Consider the following 14407-nt stretch of genomic DNA (forward strand, 5'->3'; position numbering starts at 1 on the left):
AGGTCTAACTTTTGATCCCATGGGATGTTTTGTTTTAAATAGGAGAAAAAATACAGGATGCTTTTTGGCATTAATGTTTCTTTCAACTTTATCAGTAGTGTCTTTTATTTGTGTTATATAAGTGGTAGGGTCAGTGGTAGATTTGGCATTTCTTGGGTGAGTGACGTTGCAAAAATTGCCAGTTAACAAAACTCGTATTTTCAGGAGTACTGGTAGTGTTAGGTATATTTGTGTTTGTTTGTAGCTGGCCTACATAACTTGTCAAAATAGATTGAATTTGTTCAGAATATCTGTCTAACACAGGAAGAGGCTTACCCAGTTAGAGATATCTTTTCCACTACTTAGAAAACTTGAAAGATTGTAGAAATAATCAGAAATACAGAAAACTTTCCATTTTGCTTTAAATGGAAAGCACAGGATAATTGTTGCACTGTTGGCTTTACTGCTGGTCTGGATCATCCTGGGCTTGTCAATGGAGATTTGGGAAACTTCCGACCCTTTTGCTAGTGACATTCCTGGAAAGTAAACATCCAAGCAGAATAGCTCAGCAGGATCAGAAAGTGTGCTGGGGTAAGTAATTCAGGGAGTTGATGATGGACGTTTTAGTGTCAGAATCTTGAGAGGAAATCAAAGTAAGCCACAGAGTCTACAAGTGCATGTATAAGAGAAATGCAAGCAGTATTCTAACATAAAAGTGTCTTCCTGAGGCTATTCTGTGAAGAAGTATAATACAAGAAAAAACACAGGTAGAGAAGCAGAGAAAGAAAGAAAGAAAAAAAAAATCTGCAAAGAGTTTTTTCCAAGATAGAACCATTCCTCAAAAATAGTTTTAAAAGAAATTGAAAAAGGAATCTTACTGGAATGATAGGCTTGCTCTTTGTCAGGTGAAGAAAATTTACCGTGTTGGGGAAGAAAAGCATGTTTGAACATAGGTGCTCACACAGACAAAAAGCTGCCAGAATTCACCATAATATCCAGGTGCAGATCCATCTTATCCTTTAATCTATTCCTTCTAGAAATACATAGATGAGGAAATGTAGAAGATATAAAGGGGACAGCATTTGATGACCATTCTTTGCTGTAAACTCCTGCTACGGAAGAGGATCTGCGTTCATTCACAGTAAGCAGTACTGTTGTTACACAGGTACACATGGGGTTGTAGACCACATGAAGTGCTCCTTACTGTCATAATGCAAGTTATGGAAGTGTCCAGCACAGCTGTAAGATCTCACCTGCTTCAGGCTTTGGCAGCAGAAGGGGCTCCTGACTCGGAGGTGGGGCATTCTTGTCTTTTCCTTTCCCCTGGGGACTGGCAGAAAGCAGAAGAGCACCTTGTGTATAGAAGCTCGAGAGTGAAAAGCAATGTAGAAGACAGCAACGTCTCAGTGGGGCTTTCCGTGGTCCACAGTTACCTTCCACAATCCAGTTTTCTCAACCCATTCCAGGTGTCTTTGTTCTGCTTGTACTTGGCACTGTTTCAGGATGGTTCCTTTTTTAATCAGTTTTGTGACAGCATTTTGAATTTTTTTCTGAATATTAGACATTTTTCTAACACTGTCTTGTAGAATGCTATTCATCTGCACCTCCCTTTTCCTTAATGACAGATAGTCCTAGTGGATCCAGTGTGGAGAACAAGTGTACCAAAAAGAATGATTTTAAGATAATTAAGAGAAAGGCAAGTTCATTACTTTGTCAGTGTTTTTTTGTCTCAGCTGCAGCTCATTACTAAGTGGTAAAAGTAAGTTAGCAGGATCCCGAGGGAGATGTTCCTGAGTGCCTCTTGCCCCTTTTGCAGGGCATGGGAGAAGCTAAATGCCATTTGCTGCATCTCCAGGTTTTTTTTGTTACATTTCTGGGATTTTTTTTTTCTTCTTCCTTAATTACCACTCTAGGAAGGTTTCCAAATTGCAGAACTAGGAGGAGAAAAAGTAACATGTTGTTAGCTTGGTGGGAGAGGCTTACCCAAGTACGCAAGTAGTCTGTGGTATGTGGTTTCACATGAATCAAGTGACTAAAATTGCTGTCCGTTTTGAGAGGCTTGGAGATGCTGATAGACTTTCCATTGTGATAGTCACCTAGAATACAACTGTCTTGATACCATCTGCTGTGGTGTAATTGAGCATGGATGGGAAGCTGATTTTTAGCTGTTCAAGAAAACAGCCTTCTTCTGCTGTGAGCAGGGAGTAACTCGTCTTCCATGTGTGCAGTGCATGTTAAGGCACCTGAGAGTTGCTCTGCTTTTGTCAGAACAGGAAAAAAGAGTCGACTGGGTGGACCTGAGCCTAGGTTAAAAGAAGTTTTAAGGAATGTCCACAGCACTTGGTGCATTGCCAGGGCTTTTTTTTTTTTATTGGAAAGCAATAAAAAATATGGTATACGTCGTGATTATGAAGAACCTGATGAACATGTGTCCCTGTGTTTGCTGAGGTGTGCAGAGGATGGATAGAAGACAATCCTGAATCTTGGCAGTAATGCACTGGCTGCAGATCCCCTGAATTTCAGGTAAGCCAACAGAACTACTTCTGTCTGTGCCCTTATAGAAAGGACCCACCACAGCAAGCTGGCTAGCGCCTGGCTTTTGATGAACAGCAACTAAAGTGATGGGATGTATAGTAGGTAATGTGTCTGCCCTTAATCTTTCCAGATAAGGTAACTCCATGCACAGAATTCATCAGGCTAAAATTTTAACGGCTGATTTATATGCAGATCGCGAAATAAGTTGGGTAGTAGCATCATTCCTAAAGTCACATATATCAGCAGTGCCTGGTGTGACAAGTGTTCATTTCTTCTGATGCTGGATCTTCATCATCTCTTCTGATACGTCCCCACCAACTGTACAGCCATTCCACTTCTGATACCAGGTTAGAGTCAAATCATTGCACATGCATCCCCATGAGTTTGAGGGGTGGGTATTGCAACATCCCGTTGTTGCCCAAAGCGAGTACGCTGGTATTGCAAAATACCAGTTTTGCCTGAAGAGAGTACATCTCGGAGTAAAATGAGTAATTTTTTGTTTATTTCTACTCAGACGATACATAAGCTGTTCAACACATTGTTTTTTCTTTCCATACATTGTGGCCTTGTTTTTCAGTGTTGTAGATCAGATATTTTACTCACAGTCACATAACAGCTGCAGCTCAGCCTCCTGTGCTTGGCAGTGCAGTCTTGATCAAGTGGTGATGTGCTTGGGTATGCAGTTGTACATTGTTGTACATTTTCCCCTGTACTTGGCACTGGTGAGGCTGTACCTCGGGTACTGCGTTCAGTTTTGGGCCCCTCACTACAAGAAAGACATTGAGTTGCTGGAGCATGTCCAGAGAAGGGCAACCAAGTTGGTGAGGGGCCTGGAGCACAAGTCTTATGAGGAGTGGCTGAGGGAACTGGGGCTGTTTAGTCTGGAGAAGAGGAGGCTGAGGGGAGACCTTATCGCTCTCTACAACTACCTGAAAGGAGGTTGTAGTGAGGTGGGTGCTGGTCTCTTCTGTCAGGTGGCTGGAGATAGGACGAGAGTAAATGGCCTCAAGTTGAGGCAAGGGAGATTTAGGTTAGATATTAGGAAAAATTTTTTTACTGAGAGGGTTGTCAGACATTGGAATAGGCTGCCCAGGGAAGTGGTGGAGTCACCATCCCTGGAGGTACTCAAAAAGCGAGTAGACGGGGTACTTCAGGACATGGTTTAGTGGGCATGGTTGATGGTTGGACTCGGTGATCTTGAAGGTCTTTTCCAACCTAAATGATTCTATGATTGTGCTGGGAGAGCCTCTTTGGTGTCTCAAATGTGTGTCAAAGAAGCTTCCTCTACCCAAAAAGGCAATATTATATGATACTGAAAGTCCAGTTGTGGTTTCCTCTGCATGGTTTATGACCAAACAGCTCATGTGTACTGATGTTTTTGGTTTATATGCTAGAAAACTCTTATTTAGGTTTGTTTGGTGTGTCGGTTTGTTTTGTTTTGGGTTTTTTTTTTCTGAAAATGCATGGAATAGTGACTACTTCACATTTTGCATACAAGCAGCAACTTGCATTCTAGAATTTTGCTTACTTTTTTTACCTTACAGGCTTTTATTCAGTCTGTCAAAAATGGGGAATGATTTGTCTGCCACTTCCAAAAAAAAATTGTGCTTTCAGGTCAAGCACTCAATGTAATACAGAAATGTTTAAAAGTCAGTATTTTAAGCATTCTTACCATCTAACTCTCACTTTAGGCATAATTGCAAGTAAAAGAAAAAAAAATTCAAAGTCAGTTCTTTCAATAGTTCCAGTTTACCATATTTATGATAGTGGTGGAAATTTTCAGTGTCAGCTGGAAGCCATTCAGGAAATTTTTAATAGTGTGTTGAGAGGATAATTTAATCTCAGCTTCATACACTCCCCGGATCTGACCCATATGCAAGTAAGAGAAAATCCCTTTTCCCTTTTTCGACAGTTGCATGATGACACTCATTCCCCATCTATTTGATGCTCTTGCATTAGATCCTGCCAGAGGAAATTACACTAAAATTTAGCAACTCTTTGCACTACATGCAATGCAGATGCTTTAAAAAAAATTAAAAAAATCTAAATATCAGTTTCCAAATGAAGTTATGTTGCAGTGGGCTGTTGTTTTTTTGGTATTGGGGTTTTTTTTGTGCTGGTTATTTTATTTCTGCTCTGACTTTGAGTAAGAAGACCTGCAAAGGACCAGTAGTCTTCTGTATTGAATATTTACTTTATAGTCTTTGCTGTTAGAGTGTGCAGCTCTAAAGATCATAGGTGCTGTAACTGGTCTCCTGGTTGGTTTGTTTGGTTGTGTTTAAACTGTCGTGTATATTCTATCAGGAAAAAATACATAGTGTACCTACATTTGATACTAAAGATAAGTTTTTATAGATTTTACTGTGCTAAGTGTATTATATAGCAGATGACTATAACATAAAACAAGATTTATGTCTCAAATTGCAAATAATTTTTTGTTTATAATTCAGTAATGGAGTGCAGCATTCCTGTTGGCCTCATTAGCCATTGTAGGAGTCTGTGTAGTGTGCCTCTTGGTACCTGGTGAAATGGAGAGAGACACAGGATGATGGATGTATAAATCTGTTCGTTGTTTCCGTTTTGTGCTCACATCATATTTGTTTAACTCTGGTTATAATATTCTTGTGTATAGAAGCTGAAGGATGTTGAATACGTTGATTCCTTGAAACTTCATTTGTATGGACAAAGTGTGCTTGCCTTTTAATGCTAATAATCTCCAAGCAAGCCTGTATTGTAATTTGGTTTCTGCAAACTTTTGAACCATCTTAGGAGCTACAAATGCTTTGATGCATCTCATGGTTAGTGTAACTGAGTATCCTCTAGTCACCGTCACTCTCACTGAGTTGGTCTGGATGTGAACTTGAGAAATAATATGACAGATAGGTGGAAGTCTCAGTGAGCAGGTTCCTTTCTTTGCAGGGAAGGCTAAACACATTCTCTTAGTACATTGGTTTATTACATGAAAACAGTGACCTATGACACTGACAGCCCTCTGATATTTTAGTGTAGTGTGGACAGATTTTAATTTCTCTGAGGACTCTGTAGTATAAGGCTTAAATATGTGCTTTGACCATGGCAACTGACCATTCAGAGCTTTGCTTGTTCTGCTCTGCAGGATCCCAGGGGATGTTAGTCACCGGGGTGGGTCTTACTTCAGCTTGAGATGACATGGCAGGCAGGGAGGCAGAAAACTCAGGAGAGGACAGGTCTTACTCCGTCCTCATCTTCAGCTTCCTTATGTCAGTGGTTCAAGGTGTGTGTGTGTACATTTAATATAACCGTAATTACAGGGAATGTAACATCTGATTGATTCACAGACTTTTGTGGATGTGTGCATACTGTTTCTACTAACTGGTAGTTGTTCAGATGAAAGTAATTTGATAAAACTTTTTGGCCTGTAATTGGTGTCATTTACACTAGTAATGGTAGCCACTAACTAAAGGTAGTTAGTTCAGCCTACTATATGGAAAGAGAGTTGATCCAGTCTTTGGTCATTCCCTGGTTTGTTTTGAATCTTTCTCATATTCCTACATCACCTTATTGGTTATGAGTGGAATTGATCTAAGTACCAGTAGTTGTGTTTATGCAATGCAATATTCTCTTTTTGTATGAGTGACAACTAGGAAAAAATGTGGGATTTATTTTATCTAATTTTAGCAGCCTGCAAGGTGGCTTGTAGGTAGACTGCTTCTTCAGCCAGCAGAGACATGAGCACGGTCGGAGTTTGCATTGTCTGTCTCTTGGCCACAACCAGGATCCGGCCACCTGATCTGAGCTGTCTAAGGTGAGGTGATCAGTCCCATCCACAGGGAGCAATTGTGTTTAACAGTATAGCTGCACCGATCCAAAAAACCTGTAGTAAAGAGACTACATTGGTGGAAGAATGCAAAATACGTAAGTGCAGCTGCCTGCTGGTATATGATCTAATTTTCAGTACAGTTTAGTTGCAGGGGTTTTTTTCAATCTTAAGACTCGTCTGTATTTTTAATACATTTAAAATAATGCAATAACCATGTCGCATGCCACTTCTCCTAACTTCACTTCCATTTCCCCAAAGTGTTCAGGTGTCATTACTGCAAGGCAGGAGGCAGAGCATCTCAGCTGCTGGCACTGTTGGGCTTTGGCAGGCAGTGTGCGTTGTCTGGGTAAAAAGAAGACTGAGGGAATTTAATATTGTAGTATCCATAAAAAATGGGAGCACTTTATTAAGCGAGACTGTGTAAAGCTTTCTTATGGATGGAATTTACATTAATGCATTTTATTGTTCCATCTAAGCAGATCAGATGATAAGCACAGTGTCATGCACACGTTTGTGACTATTCTGTTAAATAGGTTTTAATACTTCATGTTTTTATTCTCATGCATTTCAAAGCAGCAATTATTTCCAAGAATAAAGATAATTAAATTTGTTTTGATGCTCTCAGGATTAAAGGGGAAAAAGCTGTATTTTAAGGTGTATCGCAATAGATGAAGAGTTTTTCTCGGATTTGCCATTTGAAGCCCAGCAGCGCAGTAGCCAGTCCTGTACCACTCCTGCACGTATTGTCAGTGAGCCTGGTAAGAGTTTTAGCAGTGGTAAAAAGTGTTGCTTGTTGATGACATTTCAGAGGCATGCTCAGAAATGATGCCAAGAACGAGTCTGGTGGCTGGTTTGGCATCGGGGGTAGGTGGGGAGGGGGAGAAAGCTGTAATCCATCTCAGCTGTGTGTGCGCAGGGTTTTTCTCCTCGCTCTGGCTCTCACACGCACGCTCGCTCGCGGGGACATGTGACTTTTGGCCATATTAGCAGGTTTATCCAAGCCTAGCCCCTCTGACTAACAGATGTAGGGAAAAGGGCATTCTGGGATTGCAGCAGTTGCTTTTGAACAACAATGTCCTTTTTGTAAGAATCTGATGCTTCTTAAAAGATGGAACATGACATCATTACCGTCGATCCAAGAAACATTCCTTCAATAATACTGAGTGTGCTCTGGTTATCAGCTCCCTTCCCCCAGCTCCTTTCTCTCGCTTTTCTGACTGATGCTTTTTGTCTATTGTTTCGTCGGGGGCTGTAAATGTGAAACAGTTGTCTTTCAGTGTTACGTGCTTGTTAGAGCTGGAATCAAGTGGAATATTGTTGGCTTGTTTGAAAGAAAGAAAGAAAGAAAAATAACAAAAAAAACTTTTCTTCCAGTCTTCATAAATCTAGTGTGCTTCAGGTACAGGCTGAATTGAAGCTAATTATTTCCCTTCCCACGCGGTATTAGTTACTGTGTTATGCAATGGAAGGTGGAGATATCGCAGTCCCGTTCCTGTGCATCTCACTCGGCTTCATTGGCAGTTGGGTATGTCATGTGCTGATGCCGTCTGCTTTGAAGGCTCCTATAATGATCCGCATCAATATGAAATGTGTGTGTGTGTGCATGCTCATGAGTGCAGTGTAGCAGAGTTGTGGACAGCTGCATATTTTCTGTGTGTGTGTATATATATATGTTTTTATACTTGGTCCACCACTGGGATTTGAATGTTGTTTTTTCCTTAGTCCCTGAGAGTGGGCTATCATGGAAACATGTTTTGCGTTGCATTATAAATCTTTTTGAATGCTGACTGCATGGAGAAAAGCTATGAAAATGCTGGTTTTTGCTTCCCTTCCCTGCGTTCTCTCTCCCACGCATGTCTTCATCAGAAAAACTGGAGACTCTTGCAGACTTTACAACTAGGTATGTCTTGGCTGTCTCTAGCACAATCGTGCTCTCCTTGTAGCGATCCTGGCAGTTATTTGAACTAGCAAGGAGCAGGCAGTCTTTGGCACTTCCACATGCTGCAACTGTCTGGAGAAGAGTACCACTGAGCATAAACATGCAGGAGTATGTCTTTTTCCATCCTTGTAGGAATTGCTCTGCAGGGATGGGAAAACAAATGATTCATTGATGGTCTAGAGGCTTGGAGAAAGGTGGAATTTATAGTGTCCAGAAAGGGAGGCAAAATGGACAGGTATAGAACCTTCTGATTCGTTGGTTAAACTCAGGTTTGTTGTCTATTTTTTCATTATGAAGATCTAAAACTTTTTTTAAAACAAATTTAAGACATGAAATACGAATAAAAAAGTACAAGTCTTGACCAGACAGGGATTTTTGGAAAGAGGTGCGCTGTGTGATTAGCTGTTTGCCAGTGACACAGAGTTGTTTTTATTGGTGACAATTTACAGGGAATTGAGAGGAAATCCCAATAGCCAGGCCCTTCCTTTAGGAGGAAAAAAAAAAGGTGCATTTTACTTGGAATGGTTGTTTGGCTTCACCTGTTGTAAAGATACAGTAAGATTTTAGCACAACTTGAAAGTATACTTTTGTTCTGGATAAGATTCCAAGGCACGCTTTGAGTAAGTGAAAGCAAATGCATAGTGCAAACAGAAAGGATTTCATACATTCCCAATGGCATCTGAAGTTGCAAGTTCCTCTGAAGAAAGTGTTTGCCAATGGACTATTGTAGAAGGCTCTATCATATGCTATCATAACCAAAATATATGTTTGCATCTGCTGAAGCAGATTAGAAGGACATGCGTTGTATGTGGAACTGGGTATCTCCTGTTCTGGATGCTGTCCCTCTAAAGAAGGGGGTTGCAAATAAGACTGAGGAGCAGGCACTTTAAGATAGAGTCATGAATTTAGATAAGAGAAAAAACCAAAAAGGACTATGACTTATTTACTTGTGGAAGGAGAAGCTTTAGAGAAGTCTCCATGTGCATGCTGAAATGAGTAAAAATTGATCACTGGCTGCTTCTTAACTGGAGTACAATTGCAGAAGAAAAAAATACTGAGCAGAATTAAAAAAATGTAAATACAGATTAGTAAACGGCAGTGGTGGTTCATACACGTCATACTTGTAGCATATATCTTGTCTTGCAAAGACCATGATATATATATATATGCAATTGTGTCATCCACTCCACAAAGTCCGAACAGTACTTTAAGACATAGTGGGTATAACTCTTCAGAGGGAGGGCGTCAAGGTAATATGGGCTCACCAGAGACAAACCGGTTATTGCTGTAGGTCAGAGAGATTCTGTTGACTGCTCTGCAGGTGACTGAGCAGATGCTGGAGCAAGGAATGTGTCTTGTTTTGTGTTTTGACTTTGGTTGCTGTTCTATAGAAATGCTTCACTGGTGTCACAGCGGGACTGTGACATTATCTCAGCAGATAGGTTGTATTGCTTCACACAACAGGGATGCTTGCTCTGGAAGAAGTGGAAGCTGCTCTACTGTTGCTTTGTTTCTGGCTCTGAGAAGAGGATAATCAGTGAAGGATTGCAATCTTTTTCTTGCAGTAATCCATGCTGAAGAGGCTCCATTCATACAGATGAACCAAGGGTTGAGGCAGCACTTTAAACCCAGATAGTCGGTCGGCTAACTGCCCAGCAGGATGCCATCAACCAGCCGAGCGGGCAGCCTGAAGGACCCAGAAATTGCAGAGCTCTTCTTCAAAGAAGATCCAGAAAAGCTCTTCACAGATCTCCGAGAGATTGGCCATGGAAGCTTCGGAGCAGTTTATTTTGTAAGTAGCTCCGTGACTTGTGAATTTTAGCTGTGTCTCTTTTTACGTTTAAACTGTGGACGTAGGCTTTTTTGAACATATTGAGGAAAAGAAACTACTGTGAATCTTTTTTTATGGTGTTTGGGGCAGAGATGTTTTCTTGTGTGTCTGTACAGTCTCAGTCCGTTCACAGACTTGCAGCATCTGTAAGGTGTTTGCAAACTGAAAAGAAAAACTGGAAATGTGGCCCTTGCCTGGTGCTTTTATGTGCATCATTACATTGCAAGCAGGGATTTATCTGCAAATTAAAACATGAACTTCTACTCCATCGATTCTGACTGGCAATGCAGTTCTTTTGGTCTGATCATCTCCTTATCTCTTGTTCCTTGAGAGAAATTGAGTTCTCTCTCCCTTTCTGCATACCCTCAGGCTCCCTTAAAGCCATTCTTTGTGTGTGACACCTGAATGTTGGTGCTTTTGTTGTCATTTGTCCTGTCACATCCTTCCCTACTGCAGGCAAGAATCCCAGTATTCGTCTGCATAAAACTTACTTGACATGAACGTCTGGACAGCAGAATTTTTCCCAGGCTGCTTGTATAGCTCAACCCGAGGTGGGATGTCTCATGGTAACCTCATTTGCAGGTTGCTGTATGTTAACCAAAGTGCATACTGTGAGACCTTTATTAAAAAAACATTTTCCTCAGAAAACCTTTTCACATTTATAATTATGGGAGGTGTGGCCAAACCTGCCAATTTTCCTTCAGAAAGCCGTTTGTGTCAGTATTTTATGAGATGCCTATTCATTGTTAATAATTGCAGCAGACCATGTTGGGAACCTTCCAGCACAAATTTAATGCAGCACAGATGAACTAATTAGGAAAAGCTTCTTAATTTTGTTCCCTGCTTAAAACTATGAGCCACCACTGTCTGGGAACAGATCTGGGGGAGGAAGTGTTTTCTAGTGAAACAGTACTCACCTGCGCCCTTTACTTGATCTCATTTACTCACTTTGGTTAAAGAGTGCATATAAGAGGAGGGAACTGACAAATCTGTCTTCCTGCTATGTAGAAATATTATTATGAAGAAATATTATTATGGAAATATTACTGAAGTTTTTCAGGAACACTGTATCTTGCGAGGCATGCGTGAACCATGCAGGTATGGAGAACCAGCTTACAGCTGGAGGTGGCCTGCGAGCTGTATGCTAACAGCATTCCCAAACATCAGCAAGAAGCTGCCATTGTGGCATTTGCAGACTGCCCGAACTCTGTAGTTGTGGTAAGGGCTGATTGCCCATTACCCGCTCCTTCTACAAAGGGATCGAAAGTAAGAGGTCATTAATTTCTAGGCCCTTCTTTCTCTTTTTCCCCCCACCGTTTTAGACTACCAATTCATTATAGATTGGTATTTATTCACTAAAGAGTGCAATTACTTGCTGGTGTTTGGACTGTACTTCTTTGACAGAAAGTACGTCTAATTTGGCACTTGCAAAAAGACAAGTGTAAGCAGTGCATTGCACTACTCCAACCCTTTTGGGGGCTTTATTTTTGTCAAGTAAGAGGGAGTTTCCAACAAAGAAGATATGCTGTTGCTATTTCTGTGTTACAAAGTTTTAACCTTTAAGTTTTGTGTTGTATTATGGTATCTTTTTACTACTGGTAGGTCTAGGATCTTCAACCTTAAACTGTTTCATGTCATGTACTGGATACCTCAAACAGAAGCCCAAGAGATGAGAAGAACATAATGGAGGGAGAAATTTAGTGTGAATTAAATAAGTATAAAGAACTGAAGTAGGGGAGTGTATGTCTTGGGTCCTTTATTCCCCTGTAAAGCTAGGGAAAAAACTTCTCTTAAGTTTCTTTAAGAAGATTTTGATTCTGCTAATGCAAGCAAATTTTCTCTAATCAATGTAATATTGGATTATAGTTAATAACTGCTTAAAAGCATATTACCAAAGCCGATGACATACTCCACCTTTTCTTTGCTCATGCTTTGCTTGTATCACTGCTGAAGTTACTCTGGTCACCAGATGTTGATCCTTTGTATGGAGTTTTCAGAGGAAAGCAGGATGTATGCGTGTAAATGTCTGCCATAAAAAACAAGCCTCGCTCATTTGGATCATTTAAGTTAGCTGGCCTTGTAACATCTTCATGGCTTTTGTCTAGGAACCGTCTTTTTTCAATTATTCAAGATAGCAACGAAACTAAAAAAGCAAATGAAACTCCACAATTTTAACATTCATGGAGTGTCAGCTGGGATGGTTGTCTCAGCCCCGCTGTAGTGATGAAGGACTGTAGGTGTTAGGCAAACACAATCAGGGCTTGCTTGCTTGGGTTTTCTAATCCATAGCACCCCCCTCACCAGGCTGCTTTCATTGCATACAGCCTGGACCAAAAATGTTGATGATAAATAGATGTGGTAGTAATTAACAAGTAGGAGAATCCATATAACCCTGAAATTGCCCCCTGCCTTTTTTTAAATGCAGTTTAGTCTCATTGTTAGTTGTACCTACCTTTCTTTTCTTTTAGTGGTGATCCTGAGAAGGTGTGGTATATTTAGCTTATGTGATAACTGGCCAAGAGTATTCACTCTTGTCTCTTTCTTTGTTTCTGTTGCATCCTGCAGTGGCAGAAAGTTTCCTTTTTTTCTTTCATAATTGACATGAATTTTGCTGGTTCACCTCATGGTTTTAGTTTCTTAGAAACTGCAAGTCTGGCACCTCTGAATCATTTTGGTATTATCCTTACCATACTCCCTGCTCTGCAGTGTAATAATAGCTTTTTCTTGACACAGGAAACCTACTACACTGGAACACTGCAGATGGAGCAGAAGAATAACCCACTCTCTTTTGTTAGAGCTGTGTTCCTTCTGCTCTACTCCAATATTTTACTTGCCTGTTTTATTGCAGTTCTTCACTGATCTGAATGTTTCAGAGATTGTCTCTAATTAGTAAAGATCTAGGAGTCAGAATTTTATTCTTTTTTGTCTCAAAACCCAAAATAGTCGTCCCCCCAACCTTAGAGGTAATATCAGGAAGGCAGTAGGAAGGATCCTCTCAAAGAGAAAGAAAACTAAAAATATTATTGGTTCAAGCTTATCATAACTGGTTGAAATGAGGACTGACAGGGAATTCTGGGAATCTCTTGAATGAACAGCAGAATTAAAACATGACTGAAAAACCTTGTTACAAAAGGCAGAGTCCTGGTATTTCATTAATCCGTGTTCTGATAGGCTGTGCTTGATAGTACAAATATATTAAAAATCAGCTTTTTCATCAGTCATCAGTGAATGCTGTGGTGCACATTATTTTGATTTATATCATTTGGCTTCTTATCCAAGTTGATTATTCTTATCAGAGAGACTCGGAGGTCTTTTCCTCCACCACCCTCCTGTGCCGCTGAAATCCTTAACAGAGGAGTGGCTGGGGTCTTGTCTGGAGTCATCCTTCCTGCAAGCAGCCCTGCCTCTTCTCCTGCCAGGGTGAATGAGCCATTGCTTTGGTGCTAAATGAAACGAAACTTCTTGTCTAGTCTTATCTTGGGTTGTTGCTGTCTGAAGTCAGGAAGTCAGCCTTTGAAGTGTGAAAACCCATGTACATTTATTGTGCAGTGTAAATAATAATATGATTGGACGGAGAAAGTGAAAGTCTGAATAGGAATCTGAAGATGGGTCACTTAGACCGCTGCCATCTCTGTATATCATCTGCCTTCCTTTAAGACACAATAGCTAGTCTGTGGGAGCACTGGGGAGAAAGCCGCCGGTGTCTGGTATCTCCTGTGCATCTGTGACATCTTTGCTTATGTTTGGAATGGAACAAGGGGGCTGAGCCTTGCTTTTGTCTCGAATGGACCTGGGCAGAGAGAGGAGTTGATTTAGGGTAAATCCATTCTGCTTGAATCAGAGCTGCTTTTATAAGCTGTGCTTTTTAGTTCAGAAGTGACGGTACTCGACTCCAGCAGAGACTTGCTGGATGCTGAGCATGGAAAAATGTCATACCTTGTCTCACAAACAGGGGGGTGATCTTTAACTTCAGAAGGAAATTTCTAAGAGATGCAACAGTCACAGCCCTTGAAAGATACTTTAGTTTAACTCTTTGCTAATGTTAACTAATGGATAAAGATTTGTTTGAGTATGTTTGGTTTATGTCTTATGGGAAATCATGATCTGAAGAAGCTGATGCATCGTGTTTTCATGTTACAGGCACGTGATGTGCGCACCAATGAAGTGGTGGCCATCAAGAAAATGTCATATAGTGGGAAGCAGTCCAATGAGGTATGTAGAACATGTTGCATATTAAATCTTGACCATTGCAAATACTTATTATATGTGATGATTTTAATTAGCTTGGGTTACAGCAGGAGAAGTCTTTCCTATAACTGTAAAG

General features: G+C 40.6%; 1 protein-coding gene across 5 annotated transcripts in view; it reads left to right on the forward strand.

Moving 5' to 3' along the window:
• Positions 1-14407, forward strand: part of TAOK1 (TAO kinase 1) — a 69231-nt gene that overhangs the window by 22698 nt on the left and 32126 nt on the right. For 2 of the 5 annotated variants that reach the window (XM_075032767.1, XM_075032762.1), the window contains 2 exons: positions 9818-10044; positions 14224-14295. In XM_075032767.1, coding sequence (XP_074888868.1) covers positions 9913-10044; positions 14224-14295 — 204 coding nt within the window. In that variant the 5' untranslated portion in view covers positions 9818-9912. Of the gene's footprint in view, positions 1-585; positions 1121-2434; positions 2503-7604; positions 7839-9817; positions 10045-14223; positions 14296-14407 lie in introns of those variants that run through there. The other 3 variants (XM_075032765.1, XM_075032763.1, XM_075032764.1) reach the window with 3 other exon arrangements.

This window comes from Buteo buteo, chromosome 7, assembly GCF_964188355.1.
Source record: "Buteo buteo chromosome 7, bButBut1.hap1.1, whole genome shotgun sequence".
Classification (NCBI taxonomy): domain Eukaryota; kingdom Metazoa; phylum Chordata; class Aves; order Accipitriformes; family Accipitridae; genus Buteo; species Buteo buteo.